General features: G+C 46.0%; 1 protein-coding gene across 1 annotated transcript; it reads left to right on the top strand.

Moving 5' to 3' along the window:
* The first annotated feature begins 1,616 nt into the window (after positions 1 to 1,616).
* Positions 1,617 to 4,598, top strand: PRAMEF17 (PRAME family member 17). Its single transcript, XM_055261641.1, has 3 exons — positions 1,617 to 1,928; positions 2,324 to 2,902; positions 3,919 to 4,598. The coding sequence occupies exons 1-3, from the start codon at positions 1,642 to 1,644 to the stop codon at positions 4,475 to 4,477; spliced, it is 1,425 nt and encodes a 474-aa protein (XP_055117616.1). The 5' UTR covers positions 1,617 to 1,641; the 3' UTR covers positions 4,478 to 4,598.
* Positions 4,599 to 16,543: the final 11,945 nt, after the last annotated feature.

The following is a 16,543-nucleotide window of genomic DNA, read 5'->3' as shown; positions in this document are numbered from 1 at the left end:
CCAATTAATTAATGTCTCATTCCTTGACATTTAAAGTTTGTAGATTGTGTGCCCTTAATTTACAGTTTATAGACTATGTTATTGTGATTTTAATTTCTTGAGACAAAGTCTCACTCTGTCACCCAGCTGTACTGCAGTGGTGTAATAATTGCCTCACTGCAACCTCTGTCTCCTGTATTCAAGGGATCTTCTCACCTCAGCCTTCCCAGTAGCTGGGACTACGGACCCACAACATGAGGCCTGGCTAATTGTATTTTTAGTAGAGATGGGGTTCTACCATATTGCCCAGGCTGGTCTGGAACCCCTGGACTCCATGCAATCTGCCAGCCCTTAGCCTCCCAAAGTGCTGGGATTACAGGGAAGAGTCACCCCACCCAGGAATGCTGTTGTGATTTTGAAAGATAGGCTTTGTTTTGTACTAAAATTATAAAGATATTCCTTCCACCATGTTCTATTAATTTTTTTTATAATGATGGGGTCTCGCTTTGTTAGCCAGGCTAGTCTGGAACACCTGGACTCAAGCAAACCCCCCACCTTGTCCCCTAAAGTCTTGGGATTATAGGCATGAGCCACCATGTCTGGCCCCACACACTATTTTCAAGAGTAGAGTCTTTGTTTTGAAAGTAGGATCCATTTCTTCCCCCTAGACTCCATCCCAAAGTGTGTTATTATTATTATTATTATTTGAGACAGAGTCTTTCTCTGTTGCCCAGGCTGAAGTGTGGTGGCACAATCTCAGATAACTGAAACCTCTGCTTCCCAGGCTCAAGCCATCCTCCCACCTCCACCTGCAGAGTAGCTGAGACTATAGGCATGTGCCACAATGCTCAGATAATTATTTAATATTCTAATACCGTCTAGTAGACATGGGATATCACTATGTTGCCCTGGCTGATCTGGAACTCCTGGGCTCAAGTGATTATTCTGCCTTGGCTTCCCAAAGTGTTGGGATTACAGCTGTAAGCCGCCATGCTTGGCTTCTTACATTTTTTTTTTTTTTTTTTTTTTTGAGACAGAGTCTCACTCCGCCACTCAGGCTGGAGGGCAGTGGCTAGATTTTGGCTCACTGCAAACTCTGGCCCTCGGGTTAAGAGATTCTCCTGCCTCAGCTTCCCAAGTAGCTGGGATTACAGGCATGGACCACCACACCTGGCTAATATTTTGTATTAGTAGAGATGGTATTTCACCATTTTGGCCAGGCTGGTCTCGAACTCCCGACCTCATGATCCGCCCACCTCGGGCTCCCAAAGTGCTAGGATTACAAGCATGAACCACCGCACCCGGCCAAGAAGACATTCTGTTTTCTCAAAAAAGTGGAGATCTAAGCTTCAAAAATCCTTGGTAACACTTCCCAGTGGTATCAGTTTAGTGAAGCAGTGGCTAGTAATTCACAGACCCTATAGGAGTGATCTTGCCTGCTCTTTAGAGGTTGGGACACATTATTCTTGGTACCAGAAAGGCAGAACTATGCCTCTGTGGCCTCTTATTGCAGAATGTAATTGGAGTAAACTGAGGGCTCTTTCACACATGCTAGAGAAATGACTTTGGCCCTAGGAGAAGGGGGGGTTGCTGGGGAATGGCCCGAGAAACTTGCCTTTTCACTGGATTGTCCTCTAGAGTTTTTCTTGCAGATTTGTCAGAATGAGCCTCCAGTCCCCATCCAGACTCCTGGGGCTGGCAGGGCAGAGCCTGCTGAGGAACCAGCTCTTGACCATCTTCACCCCGGACCAGCTGCCCAGGGAGGTCTTCCCTCTGATGTTCATGGAGGCCTTCAGGATGAGACGTTTTGAGGCCCTGAAGCTGATGGTGCAGGCCTGGCCCTTCGTCCGCCTCCCCCTGGGATCCCTGATGAAGACACCTCATCTGGAGACCTTGCAAGCTGTCCTGAGGGGACTTGATACACTGGTGGCCCAGAAGGTTCGCCCCAGGTGAGGTGACTCAGGTGGCCTGGGGGGGGAAGGGTCCGGGCCTCCAGGGAAGGGACAGCTGGCTCAGGAGGAGTGGTGGGGTTGGGGAGTTAGGGTGGCTCAGAGGCTTCTGATGGTGCCCGTGAGAGGCCTTGACCATTGCCCAGATCCTCTGGGAAAGGACTGCTCACCATACAGGGTCCACCGAGGAAACAGGAGCCTGCTTCCTCCCAGTGGAAGGTAAAGGTTCTAGAAGTGAGAATCAGGCAGAATCCAAGGGGGAACCGGATGGAGAAGAGACAGGAGGAGCACTGAGGACAGGAGCAGCTGACTGATGTCCTGGATGTGGAGCGAAAGCTCAGGTCAGGGGTGGGTCCTTGCCTACATTCTGAGCTTTTCCCCTATGTTACTCACAGGAGGTGGAAACTTCGAGTGCTGGATTTGCGGGATGTTGATGAGAGTTTCTGGGCCATATGGTCTGGAGTCAAGGTTTTCTCCTGCTCCCCAGAGGCCATGAGTAAGAGGCAGACAGTGGAGGACTGTCCAAGGATGGGAGAGCACCAGCCCTTGAAGGTGTTCATAGATCTGTGCCTAAAGGAAAGTACGCTGGATGAATGCCTGAGCTACCTCTGCAGGTGGATCCACTACAGAAGAGGTCTAGTGCACCTGTGTTGTAGTAAGGTGCAGAATTACTCAATGCCCACTTCAAGTTTCAGAAATTTATTGAAAAGGGTATACCCAGACAGTATCCAGGAGTTGGAAGTTAGGAGAAAATGCTGTCTGAATAAAACAGGAAAGTTTGCCCCTTACCTGAGCCAGATGAGCAATCTTCGCAAACTCCTTTTAGCCTTCGGTTATGGGTGTGAGTTACACGTGAGCGGCCAACAGCAGTTCGCTCCTGACTTGGACTCTTCGTTCCTCTGCCTGTACTACCCCCAGATGCTTTATATAAGAAAGATCAGTAATATCAAAGAGCACCTGGAGCACCTGCTCAGGTAAGAAATGATGGTGAGCTTTCTCTGCAGACCATACCACAGACTTTTGTTCTTTTTCACAGTAAACGCTAGTGGGCATCTAATGTATGTCAGCCACTGGTGATGTCCCAGTGAATGGGATGCTAGAATGTCAACACCTTATGCTGTTCAGTGCTCTATATCCAGAAGTGGGTATCACAAGACTGCTCAAATAAGGGCAGAGGGATGGCCTGGGGTAGATGCTACACAGAGAGACATGTAGGGAGCTAGGTAGTCAGGGGTTCAGATCTAGAGAGGGTGCATTTGTGAATTCCTTTTTAGGAAGCGTGTTTAAAGTTAATATGATGAAACTTTTCATATAGAAGAGAGAATGAAAGAAGGGAAAGTGCATCAAACCTGTTTCACAGTAGAAGCTCTGTCCTCACAGCTTAGTAAACACCAATGATCCTGTCTCTAATTGCCTGTCTGTAAAAGGTTCTCTTGAACCCCAGGAAAAGTAGTTGACATGGGAAAAGCATGCTTCTTGGACGGAGGTGAGGGAGTAGGCATGAGAGTGGTATAAAGTGATAGGAGGTTTGCAGACGCGGGCATGTCAGGGAACCTTTGCAGGCAGGTGGCCCTAGCTGATGTCCCTAGACCTTGTTCAGTTGAGTTCTTTGTGCACATTTCCCACTGGGCTCCTCTGGCCCAGAGATGAGGTTGTTTGCTGAAAGATGAAGTAAAGAGGCTTTAAAGATGTTGTGGCCTTGAACCAATCACGCAAGCAAAGGTGAAAGGACTGAGCCTAAAATGGAGCTGCCCCTGAATGATCTGAGTCTTCATCGGGCAGCACCTTGCATGAGGACCATCATCTGATGATGGGAACAAACTTGTGTTTGGGTGAAACAGGCTTCCCCATTGCAGGTTCCTATAACACCTGTGTTGTAGTAAGGTGCAGAATTACTCAATGCCCACTTCAAGTTTACCATTGAGATTATTTCCCACTCCCCTCCTCTAACTGGCACCATTGCCCATAACTAACTTCTTGCTCTCCCTAGGTGCCTCAAGAACTCCTTTGTGACCTTTACATTCTGTAATGCTTACCTAGCTGATCAGGACATGGAATGTCTGTCTCAGTACCCAAGCCTCGGTCGGCTAAAGGAGCTGCATCTGATTCACATCCCAATGTGGACCACCAATCTTGAGCCCCTTGGAGTTCTGCTAGAGAAAGTTGCTGCTACTCTCGAGATCCTCATGTTAAAGGACTGTCAGATCCAGGACTCCCAACTCAGGGTCCTCCTGCCTGCCCTGAGCCACTGCTCCCAGCTCACCACCTTCTACTTTCATGGAAATGAGACCTCCACAAATGCTCTGAAAGACCTGCTGTGTCACACAGGTGGGCTGAGCAAGTTAGGCCTGGAGTTGTATCCTGCCCCCCTGGAGTGTCTTGACAACAGGGGTCATGTCAATTGGGAGATCCTCGCCCCAATTCGGGCTGAGCTGATGCATACACTCAGGGAAGTCAGGCAGCCCAAGAGGATCTTCTTCGGTCCTGTCCCCTGCCCTTCCTGTGGCTCATGGCCTTCTGAGAGAGTGGACTTCCATCTTTGCTCCTAGGGAAGGCCTGGTTAGTGGGATGGATACGCTGTCTTCTGGACCCTTGGGAACTAAAATCTAGGACACAGATCCTTTTTTTTTTTTTTTTTTTTTGATGGAGTCTCCCTCTGTCCCTCAGGCTGAAGTGCAGTGGCACAATCTCAGCTCACTGCAACCTCCATCTTCCAGGTTCAAGTGATTTTCATGCCTCAGCCTCCCTAGTAGCTGGTGTTACTGGCAGCGCCACCACGCCCAGCTAATTTTTGTATTTTTAGTAGAGACAGGGTTTCACGATGTTGGAGGAGGCTGGCCTCGAACTCCTGACCTCAAGTGATCTGACCACCTTGGCTTTCCACAGTGCTGGGTTTACAGGCATGAGCAGCTGGGCCTGGTCAGGTGCATCTTAAAGGAAGCACACAGCCATGTGTTTCAGGCGTGTGCTGACTGTGAGTGGAAAACAAAGGTGACTCAGCTGGGGGCAGGACTGGGTGAAAATTCTGATGTGGCATCGATGAGGCCTTCAGGGACCTGTGTCCTAGACTCAGAAATAGAACCTGAAGTTCTAGAGTGATGCAGGAGTTACCCTCACAAGGATGGTTATTTAAAAATGTCAAAAATAAATGGAACCTGAATGGAAACTTGCTGGTGTCTTCCATGATTGATCAATCTCTTTTAGCTATTTATACCTCAGAAATCTCTTGTTACTGATGAGAGGTACTACATTATCTGTGACTGAGGTTCAGCTGCAGCAAATCAAGGCATCAAAACTGAAATGTGATCATTTTGATTAATTCCCACCCATATTTTACCTCTCTTCAGTCATCTGTTTCTTCCTTACTTTCTGCCATGCCTGTTCACTGGGTTCATTCACAAAAGATGCACACTTGGGGCCTGAAACATTCTGTGTGGGCAGTGATGATGAGTCACTGAAATCTATCCTCTTCTCAGGGGCCCTCACTGCTCCCTAGATACTGAGAACCTGCTCACTCCTAATGGGCAGATCCAGAGGAATCCGTTCCTGATCTTTGGCCATGCCAGGAAATGGCTTCACTGCACCAGGGGCTGCCCCCTGACCTTGAAGGGAATGGCCGTAGTGTGTATTGCAGGAGCCTCATGACATCACCAACTCTTGCCTGTCCTCAAGGTGGCTGGTGGGTTTCACTGAATTGAAGTAGTTGTGTCCAATTTCCCTTTTAGAAAAATGCATATTAAGTATTCTAAATATTTCTAGTCCACATTAATAGAAAAATACATCTTTTGGAAAGCTAATTCATACCAATGAGATACCTTCCTATAACATCTCCCTTCTCTCCTTATCAAGAAACACAAGAGACCAGGGCACTGACCTGTAGGCAGCATTCCCGCGCTGCCTTGAGAATCTCTTTGGAACTTGCCCCAGGTGGGCCAGGAAGCTCTCTGATGGTTCACTGAGGTGAACCTGGGCTCACTGTGTTGACCCGGTTGATCTCAAACTCCTAGACTCAAGTGTTCCTCCTGTCTTGGCCTCCCAAAGTGCTGTAATTACAGGCATGAGCCACCATGCCTAGTCTTACTATTTTTCTAATTTTAAAATTATTGTGGATATATAAATCTCATGCATATTTACAGGGTACATCAGATTTTTTTTTTTTTTTTTTTTTTTTTTTTTGTGAGATGGAGTCTCCCTCTGTCACCTAGGCTGGAGTGCAATGGCACAATCTCAGCTTACTGCAACCTCTGCCTTTCGGGTTCAAGAAATTCTCCTGCCTCAGCTTCCTGAGTAGCTGGGACTACAGGAGCCCGTCACCACACCTGGCTAATTTTTGTATTTTAAGTGGAGACGGGGTTTCACCAGGTTGTCCAGGCTGGTCTTGAACTCCTGACGTCAGGTAATCCACCTGCCTCGGCCTCCCAAAGTGCTGGGATTATAGACGTGAGCCACAGCACCTGGCCTGATATTCTGATACAAGCATAAAATGTGTAATGTTCAAATCAGGGTAATGCAGGTTTTCACCATCTCAAGAATTTATCATTTCTTTGTGTTAGCAACATTCCAATTCCATTGTTTTAATTATGTAGAAATTTACTATGAACTGGGCCGGGCGCGGTGGCTCACGCTTGTAATCCCAGCACTTTGGGAGGCTGAGGCGGGCGGATCATGAGGTCAGGAGATCAAGACCACGGTGAAACCCCATCTCTACTAAAAATACAAAAAAATTAGCCGGGCGTGGTGGCGGGCGCCTGTAGTCCTAGCTACTCGGAGAGGCTGAGGCAGGAGAATGGCGTGAACCTGGGAGGCGGAGCTTGCAGTGAGCCGAGATCGTGCCACTGCACTCCAGCCTGGGCGACAGAGCGAGACTCCGTCTCAAAAAAAAAAAAAAAAAAAGAAATTTACTATGAACTGTTGTCAACATGAGTTGCCCCATGGTGCTACTGAACTCTAGATCTTATTCCTACCTAACTGCATTTTTGTACCCATTAACCATCCCCTTCTATTTTTTTTTTCTTTTTTTTTCTTTTTTGAGATGGAGTCTTGCTCTGTCAACCAGGCTGGAGTGCAGTAGTGCGATCGCAGCTCACTGCAAGCTCCGCCTCCTGGGTTCACGCCATTCTCCTGCCTCAGTCTCTGAGTAGCTGGGACTACAGGCGCATGCCACCACGTCTGGCTAAATTTTTTTATATTTTTAGTAGAGATGGGGTTTCACCGTATTAGCCAGGATGGTCTCAATCTTCTGACCTCGTGATCCGCCCGCCTTGGCCTCCCAAAGTGCTGGGATATCAGGCGTGAGCCACAACGCCCTTCTTAGTTTCCCATTATCCTTCCTAGCTTCTGATAACCATCATTCTACTCTCTATTTTTAAGTTTCATGTTTTTTAGTTCCTAAATATGAGTGAGAACATGCCATGTTTGTCTTTCTGTATCTGGCTTATTTCACTTAACACCCTCCAGTTCCATCCATGTTGTTGCAGATGACAGGATTTCACTCATGTTTATGGCTGAATGATATTCTATTGTGTGTATTTACCACATTTTCTTCATCCATTTATCTATTGATGGACACTTAGGCTGATTCCATATTTTGGCTATTGTGGATAGTGCTGCAATAAACATGGGAGTGCAGGCCGGGTGCAGTGGCTCACGCCTGTAATCCCAGAACTTTGGGAGGCCAAGGCAGGTGGATCACTTGAGGTCAGGAGTTAGAAACCAGCCTGACCAACATGGTGAAACTCCATGTCTACTAAAAATACAAAATTAGCCAGGCATGGTGGCACACGCCTGTAATCCCAGCTACTTGGGAGGCTGAGGCAGGAGAATCACTTGAACCCAGAAGGCAGATGTTGCAGTGACCTAAGATCACACCACTGCACTCCAGCCTGCACAACAAGAGTAAAAACTCAGTCTCACAAAAATAAAAAGAAATAAAGGAAAAGAAAAATAATATGGAAGTGCAGATATCTCTTGGATATATTTCTTTTTCCTTTTGGATATATATCCGGCGGTGGGATTTATGGTTCATATAGTAATTCTATTTTTATTTTTTGGAGGAAACTTCATACTGTTTTTCATAGTAGCTGTACTAATTTACATAACTACCAATGGTGTACCAAGGTCCTCATTTCTGCATATCCTCCTTAACATTATTTTCTGTTGGTTATTTATTTTTATTTTTTCAGAGACAGGGTCTTGCAATGTTGCCCAGGTTGGTTTTGAACTTCTGGCCTCAAGTGATCCTCCCACCTCAGACTCTCAAAGTGCTGGGATTACCGATGTGAGTCACTGCACCAGATCTACTGAGTAAACTGGAATCCTCGCAGGATGCTATGACTCTGAGTTACCTGATTTATATCAGTTGACACACATGTATTAGGACCTGGGAAAGCCTGAAAATGAACGACTACATCATTCCCTCAAAAGCTACTTCTAGAGATGACCCAAAAGATGCAGCAATCTCCACTGCCTTCCCGTGAAAGATTGACTGGTCCCTTGTTATTTATTTATTTTTTTTTTCTGAGACAGAATCTCCCTCTGTCACCTGGGCTGGAGTGTTGTGGTGTGATCATAATCCACTGCAGCCTCAACCTCCTGGGCTCAAGCAACCCTCCCACCTCAGCCTCCTGAGTAGCTGAGACCACAGATGCACACTACCACAACTGGCTAATTTTTTTTATTTTTATAGAGATGGGGCCTCACTCTGTTGGCTAGGCTGGTCTCTAACTCTTGGTCTCCAGCGATCCTCCTGCCTCGGCATCCAAAAGTGTTGGGATTACTCTTGAGTCGCCACACTCTGCCAACTGGTTTATTATTGAATCATGTAAACAGAAGACAGATGTGTCAGTTTTTGATTCCAAGTCTAGAATGGTAATTTCCTTTGTAAAACATTCTGGTCCTGTAATAATAACTAGGGAGTATCTCCTCCTAGAACCGAAGGGCTCAGACAACTTTACTCATTAATGGACTTCGACCACAGCTTGGTGACCTGATTGAAAAACATAACATAAGAAGTTACCAGGCCAGGCACGGTGGCTCACACCTGTAATCCCTGCACTTCGATGGGCCGAGGTGGGTGGCTCATTTGAGGTCAGGAGTTCAAGACCAGCCTGACTAACATGGTGAAATCCCATCTCTACTAAAAATACAAAAGGCCGGGCACGGTGGCTCATGCCTGTAATCCCAGTACTTTGGGCAGCTGAAGAGGGCAGATCTCAAGGTCAGGAGTTCAAGAGCAGCCAGGTCAACATAGTGAAACCCCATCTCTACTAAAAATACAAAAATTAGCCAGGCATGGTGGTGCGTGCCTGTAGTTCCAGCTACTTGGGAGGCTTAGGCAGGAGAATTGCCTCAACTTGGGAGGCGGAGGTTGCAGTGAGCCAAGATCACGCCACTGCACTCCAGCCAGGGCGACAGAGGGAGACTCCGTCTCAAAAAAAAAAAAAAAAAAAAGAAGTTACTGATATTGCCGAATTGGTCACCATAGGAGAACATTTTAAGAGAGTTCTAGAACATAAAAGTACCCAATGCTGAATGAAAAGAATGCAAAGGATAATAAGGTGTTTGCAGCTAAAACAGCTGAAGGGACAAGAGCAAGGGGAGTTCCCCTTACTATTAAAACTCATATTCAGTTCGTTGTAAACAGGGAAACCCTGCTCAAGTTGCCTGTCACCTTTGAAACAGTCAGGCCATTGGAATGAAAATTGTCCACCTTTGCACCAGGTCTCCACTGAACCAAACCCTTTTGGCCCAGACATTGTTTGATCTTATTAGAGGACATTTCTTTCTTTTCTTTTTCTTTCTTTTTTTTTTTCTTTGAGATGGAGTTTTGCTTTTGTTGCCCAGGCTGGAGTGCAATGACACAATCTCAGCTCACTGCAACCTCCAACTCCCAGGTTCAAGCAATTCTCCTGCCTCTCTCCCAAGTAGCTGGGATTACAGGTGTGTGCCACCACAGCTGGCTAATTTTGTATTTTTCATAGAGACAGAGTTTCTCCATGTTGGCCAGGCTGTTCTGGAACTCCCAACCTCAGGTGATCCCCCGCCTCAGCCTCCCAAAGTGCTGAGGTTACAGGTGTGAGCCCCAGCACCTGGCTAGAGTTCATTTCTGATGGCTCCATATTGATGGAACTTCAAATAACTCTCTGGAAATTGTTTTCTATAAAACCCTTAAATAAAAATGGAGAAGCTGAGATCCAGATCAACGTGGACTTAGATACAGAGTTGGTGGATACCAGAGCTGCCATATCCAGTTTACACCCAATATATCAGCAAATTCCTTGGAGTAAGGAAAATATTTGTGAGAGGTTTCTTTTTTTTTTTTTTTTTTTGAGATGGAGTCTGGCTCTGTCGCCTAGGCTGGAGTGCAGTGGCACCGTCTCCGCTCACTGCAAGCTCCGCCTCCTGGGTTCACGCCATTCTCCTGCCTCAGCCTCCCGAGTAGCTGGGACTATAGGCACCCGCCACCACGCCCGGCTAATTTTTTGTATTTCTAGTAGAGACGGGGTTTCACGGTGTTAGCCAGGATGGTCTCGATCTCCTGACCTCGTGATCCGCTCGCCTCGGCCTCCCAACGTGCTGGGATTACAGGCGTGAGCCACCGCGCCCAGCGTGAGGAGAGGTTTCTAATGAAGTTTAGAAAATTCCTGTGTTTGAAGCAGTCCAAATGACATATGGACCATTTTTAGAAAAGTATGCCTTTTTACTGAGTGACAACACGGGGATGAGATTTGCTTTCTAAGTTAAGGTGATGCGTAAAGCTTTCTTTGGAGGGAGAGAAAACCCTAGAGTTTCATGGCCTTCCTTAACCTGAACTGGTTGGTTCCCTAGATGCAGAAATTGATCATATTGGAACCCAAACTTATACCAACCTTGACCTTCGGGAAGTACTCAAGTGTTTCTGCTCTTCTTCCTCATGTGACGTAGAAGGTATTAAAAGTGATGAGTTTAGGCTGGGCACGGTGGCTCATGCCTGTAATCCCAGCACTTTCGGAGGCTGAGGTGGGCAGATCACCTGAGGTCAGGAGTTCAAGACCAGCCTGGCCAACATAGTAAAACCCCCTCTCTACTAGAAATACAAAAAGTAGCTGGGCGTGGTGGCATCCACCTGTAATTCCAGCTACCAGGAAGGCTGAGGCAGGAGAATCACTTGAACCCAGGAAGCGGAGGTTGCAGTGAACTGAGATCATGCCATTGCACTCCAGCCTGGGCAACAAGAGCAAAACTCCATCTCTAAATAAATAAATAAATAAATATGGCCGGGCGCGGTGGCTCACGCCTGTAATCCCAGCACTTTGGGAGGCCGAGGCGGGCGGATCACGAGGTCAGGAGATCGAGACCATCCTGGCTAACACAGTGAAACCCCGTCTCTACTAAAAATACAAAAAATTAGCCAGGTGAGATGGCGGGCACCTGTAGTCCCAGCTACTCGGGAGGCTGAGGCAGGAGAATGGCGTGAACCCCGGGGGGCGGAGCCTGCAGTGAGCCGAGATCGCGCCACTGCACTCCAGCCTGGGCGACAGCGAGACTCTGTCTCAAAAAAAAAAAAAAAAAATAAATAAATAAATAAATAAATACATCAAAAATAAATAAACAAATGCTTTAAAGAAAAAAGAAATAAACTTTACCTATAAGTTTCATATGCAATTGAATGCCTATTAAATTTTGACATGAACCAGCCAGGCACGGCAGCTCACGCCTGTAATCCCAGCACTTTGGGAGGCTGAGGCAGGTGGATCACGAGGTCAGAAGATTGAGACCATCCTGGCTAATCTGGTGAAATCCCGTCTCTATTAAAAATACAAAAAATTAGCTGGGCATAGTGGCATGCGCCTGTAGTCCCAGCTCCCCAGAGGCTGAGGCACGAGAATCACTTGAACCCAGGAGGCAGAGGTTGCAGTGAGTTGAGATCCTGCCACTGAACTCCAGGCTGGTGACAGAGCAAGACTCTGCCTCTAAAAAAAGAAAAATTTGACACAAAGCAACGTTTTTCAACGTGTAGACTAATGTCTTACAAAATCCTTTTCCTGTTACCTTCAAATCTCCATCTCAAATGCCACACTCTGCATAACTCTACCACTTTGTTGTCTTTTTCCGATGATGGAGAAGACCATACAAGTGTGCCTGTGGTATCAGGACTATTGACTCCTCCTATTGATGTTTAAGATATTCCCTTACACAAATCTGGGTTCATACTTTTTGTTGACAGATCTTATGACAAAAATGTAGGAGAAAAATAATGCTATAACTTCTCAAGATGAACTCATAGAGATGGAAATTCTTTCACAATTTATTTTTCCAATTTTTTTTTTTTTTTTTTTTTGAGACCAAGTCTCGCTCTGTCGCCAGGCTGGAGTGCAGTGGCGCGATCTCCACTTATGCCCCCCGAGTAGCTGGGACTACAGTGGCGTGCCACCAAGCCCAGCTAATTTTTGTATTTTTAGTAGAGACAGGGTTTCACCATGTTGGCTAGGATGTCTCGATCTTTCGACCTCATGATCCGCCCTCCTTAGCCTCCCAAAGTGTTGGGATTACAGGCGTGAGCCACTGTGCTTGGCTTTTTTTTGTTTTTTTGTTTTTTGTTTTCTTTTTTTTTGAGACGGAGTCTTGCTCTGTCACCCAGGATGGAGTGCAGTGGCACGATCTCGGCTCACTGCAACCTCCGACTCCCAGGTTCAAGCGATTCTCCTGTCTTAGCCTTCTGAGTAGCTGGGATTACAGGCACACGCCATCACGCCCGGGTAATTTTTGTATTTTTAATAGAGACGGGGTTGCACCATATTGGCCAGGATGGTCTCCGTCTCCTGACCTCATGATCTGCCCGCCTCGGCTTCCCAAAGTGCTGGAATTACAGGCTGAGCCACCGCACCCAGCCTATTTTTCCTGTTTGAAAAAGTTGGTTAATTCTTTTGTGTCCATTTCAGAGTTCATATCAGAACAATTTACGTAATATACACCCCTACTAGAGCTTGTCATATAGTAAAAGACAAAGTAGTTAATACTTTTACAAATAGTAGATATGCCTTTGGAGTGATTGATAATTTTAAAATATTATGTAAACAATGAGAATTTCTCACTTCTAGTGGAAGTACATCAAATATGGACCAAGAGTGAACAAGTTTGTCCTCAAACTTTTTTTTTTTTTGAGACAGAGTCTCGCTCTGTTGCCCAGGCTGGAGTGCAGTGGCATAATTTCGGCTCACTGCAACCTCCGCCTCCTGGGTTCAAGCAATTCTCCTGCCTCAGCCTCCCAAGTAGCTGGGAATACAGGCACCCGCCGGCACACCTGGCTAATTTTTTTTTTTTTTTTTTTTTTGAGACGGAGTCTCGCTCTGTCACCCAGGCTGGAGTGCAGTGGCACGATCTCGGCTCACTGCAAGCTCCGCCTCCCGGGTTCACGCCATTCTCCTGCCTCAGCCTCTCCGAGTAGCTGGGACTACAGGCGCCTGCCACCACGCCCGGCTAATTTTTTTGTATTTTTAGTAGAGACGGGGTTTCACCGTGGTCTCGATCTCCTGACCTCGTGATCTGCCCGCCTTGGCCTCCCAAAGTGCTGGGATTACAAGCGTGAGCCACCGCGCCTGGCCACGCCTGGCTAATTTTTGTGTTTTTAGTAGAGATGGGGTTTCACCATTTTGGCCAGGCTCATCCCGAACTCCTGACCTCGTGATCCACCTGCCTCAGGCTCCCAAATTGCTGGGATTATGGTTGTGAGCCACTGCATCCGGCGTCCTCAAACTTTGTTGTTGTTGTTGTTGTTGCTGTTGTTCGAGACGGAGTCGTGCTCTGTCACCCAGGCTGGAGTGCAGTGGTTCGATCTCGGCTCTCTGCAACCTCTGCCTCCTGGGTTCAAGCGATTCTCCTGACTCAGCCTCTTGAGTAGCTGGGATTACAGGTGCACACTACCACGCCCAGCTAATTTTTTTTTGTATTTTTTGTAGAGATGGAGTTTCACCATGTTGGTCAGTCTGGTCTCAAACTCGTGACCTCAGGTCATCTACCCTCCTTGGCCTTCCAAAGTGCTGGGATTACAGGTGTGAGCCACCACGCCCAGCCAGAAGATGTCTGGTTTTACCTTTCCTTATAGAAATAGTGTTTTACTGTGATACTGATCATCTCACTTTTTTCCACTTAACTGTAAACCTTGAAGATTTATCCTCATTCTAATTAGCTGGCATAGAGTAGTTTATAAAATGAATGGTGCACGGTTTAACCTTTTGCCTGTTTATGTACATTTATTTTACTATTACAGATCATGTGGTACTAAAATTCCTTGTTTACACTAAAGTTTCTCTTTGGCTTCTCAAAGCTTTCCCTCTATTTATCCCATCTCTTCTGGATCATCAATTTTCTTGTCTCTGATAAATCATTTTCATCAGCTTATGACCAGGCTCTTCACAATCTTTCATTTTGAAAATGAAGCAAAAGGAAAAGAAAGAAAAACTGTGCTTGCTGCTATAGGAGTCTCTAGCTAGCATTCATTTCTTCCCATTTCTAGCAGAATTTCTCTCAAATGTTCTGGGCTGGGTGCAGTGGCTCACCCCTGTAATACTAGTAATTTGGGAGGCCAAGGCAGGCAGATCACTTGAGCTCAGGAGTTCAAGACCATGCTGGGCAACATGGTGAAATCTGGTTTCTACAAAAAATTAGCCAGGTGTGGTGGTGCACACCTGTAGTCTCAACTACTTAAGGGGGCTGAGGCTGGAGGATGGCTTGAGCCCAGGAGGTCAAGGCTGCAGTGAGGTGAGATAGTGCCACTGCACTCCAGTCTGTATGACAAAGTGAGACCCTGTCTCAAAAAAAACAAAAAAAGAATTCTGCACATTCCAATCACGATGTCTTAGTCTCTCATATATTCTCAGTATAATTTTCATTATATTCCAAATACACAGAAAAGTATACTGAGTAATATATAAAACACAAGGTTACTCACATCCAGCTTTATTGTTAACATTTTGCCTATTTGCTTCAGATTCCCCCAGATGAATCATCTTCCAGAAGAATCTTCCTGTATGACCCTCTCTTATTGCTGGAGTCTTGTCTCTTCCTTTCTGCCCAGACAAAACCACTTTCGTGAATTTGTTATATATTGGCTGAGCACAGTGGCTCATGCCTGTAATCCCAACACTTTTGGAGGCCGAGGTGGGAGGATCACTTGAGGTCAGGCATTTGAGACCCGCCTGGCCAACATGGTGAAACCACATCTCTACTAAAAATACAAAAATCAAATTACATGTGTGTAATCCCAGCTACTCAGGAGACTGAGACAGGAGAATCACTTGAATCCACGAGGCAGAGGTTGCAGTGAGCCAAGACCCTCCACTGCATACCAGCCTGGGCAACTGAGTGAGACTCTGTCTCAAAAAAATAAACAAATCAATTCTAATCAGAGACCTCACTCTCACACATCTCTAGGCTCAGACAATTTCCATGTGATTTTTTTCCACACTGTCAGTTATGTTTTTTTGGTTTGTTTGCTTTGTTTTTGTTTTGAGATGGAGTCTTGCTGTGTCGCCCAGGTTGGAGTGCAATGGCACAATCTCTGCTCACTGCAAACTCCGCCTCCCAGACTCAAGCGATTCTCCTGCCTCAGCCTCCAGAGTAGCTGAGATTACAGGCACCCACCACCACATCTGGCTAATTTTTACATTTTTAGTAGAGATGGGGTTTCACCATGTTGGCTAGGCTGGTCTCAAACTCCTGACCTGAAGTGATCTACCCGCCTCGGCCTCTCAAAGTGCTGGTATTATAGGTGTGAGCCACTGCACCCAGCCAGTATTTTCTGTCTTATATAAGATGTTCCAGAAAGAAAGGCAAATATGGAAAGCTGTCTAATTCATTTCATGAGAGAGCTGTAACCTATGTTTTAAAAAATGAATAAGGATATTAGAAGGAAAGTAAATTTAAAACTTATTTGGCAAAAGTTTTTTTTTTTTTTTTTTTTTTTTGAGACAGAGTCTCACTCTGTCACCCAGGCAGGAGTGCAGTGGCATGATCTTGGCTCACTGCAACCTCCAACTCCCGGATTCGAGCAATTCTCCTGCCTCAGCCTCCCAAGTAGCTGGGATTATAGGCACACGCCACCACACCCAGCTAATTTTTGTATTTTTAGTAGAGCTGGAGTTTCTTCATGTTGGCCAGACTGGTCTCAAACTCCTGACCTCAGGTGATCCACCGGCTTCGGCCTCCCACAGTGCTGGGATTATAGGCATGAGCCACCGCACCCAGCCAGCAAAAGTTCTTAATAAAATATCAGCTAGCTAAATGCAACAGTGCATTAGAAAGTCATATATAATGGCCATTCTGGGAATGCCAGATAATCACAGAAAAAATCTAAGTGTAATTTACCACACTGTCAAACTAAATGGGAAAAAGCAAGGTTCCTACAAAATGCAGAAAATAATTGCAGAAAAATCAAATTAAATTTATAACATATTTTGGAAAATGAAATGTTGTATGTTAAAAACTTGCATTAAACATCAGATGTAATGGATAAACATCAGCTCCCTTTCTACTGAGATATGAAACAAGGTAAGACCCTCAGCAATTTAGGATTTAGAGGCACATAGGTATTTTGGTCAGTAGTAAAGACTTCAGATCCAGACTGATTAATTTAGGTT

Source organism: Symphalangus syndactylus, chromosome 22, assembly GCF_028878055.3.
Source record: "Symphalangus syndactylus isolate Jambi chromosome 22, NHGRI_mSymSyn1-v2.1_pri, whole genome shotgun sequence".
Lineage (NCBI taxonomy): Eukaryota > Metazoa > Chordata > Mammalia > Primates > Hylobatidae > Symphalangus > Symphalangus syndactylus.
This window is presented reverse-complemented; position numbering and strand designations above follow the sequence as displayed.

Excerpts from the sequence above, each read along its gene's own strand:
- PRAMEF17 (XM_055261641.1), top strand. The coding sequence starts at position 1,642 with ATGAGCCTCCAGTCCCCATCCAGACTCCTGGGGCTGGCAGGGCAGAGC. Across the intron at positions 1,929-2,323 it reads GCCCAGAAGGTTCGCCCCAG|GAGGTGGAAACTTCGAGTGC; the intron begins GTGAGGTGACTC and ends TGTTACTCACAG. Across the intron at positions 2,903-3,918 it reads CACCTGGAGCACCTGCTCAG|GTGCCTCAAGAACTCCTTTG; the intron begins GTAAGAAATGAT and ends TGCTCTCCCTAG.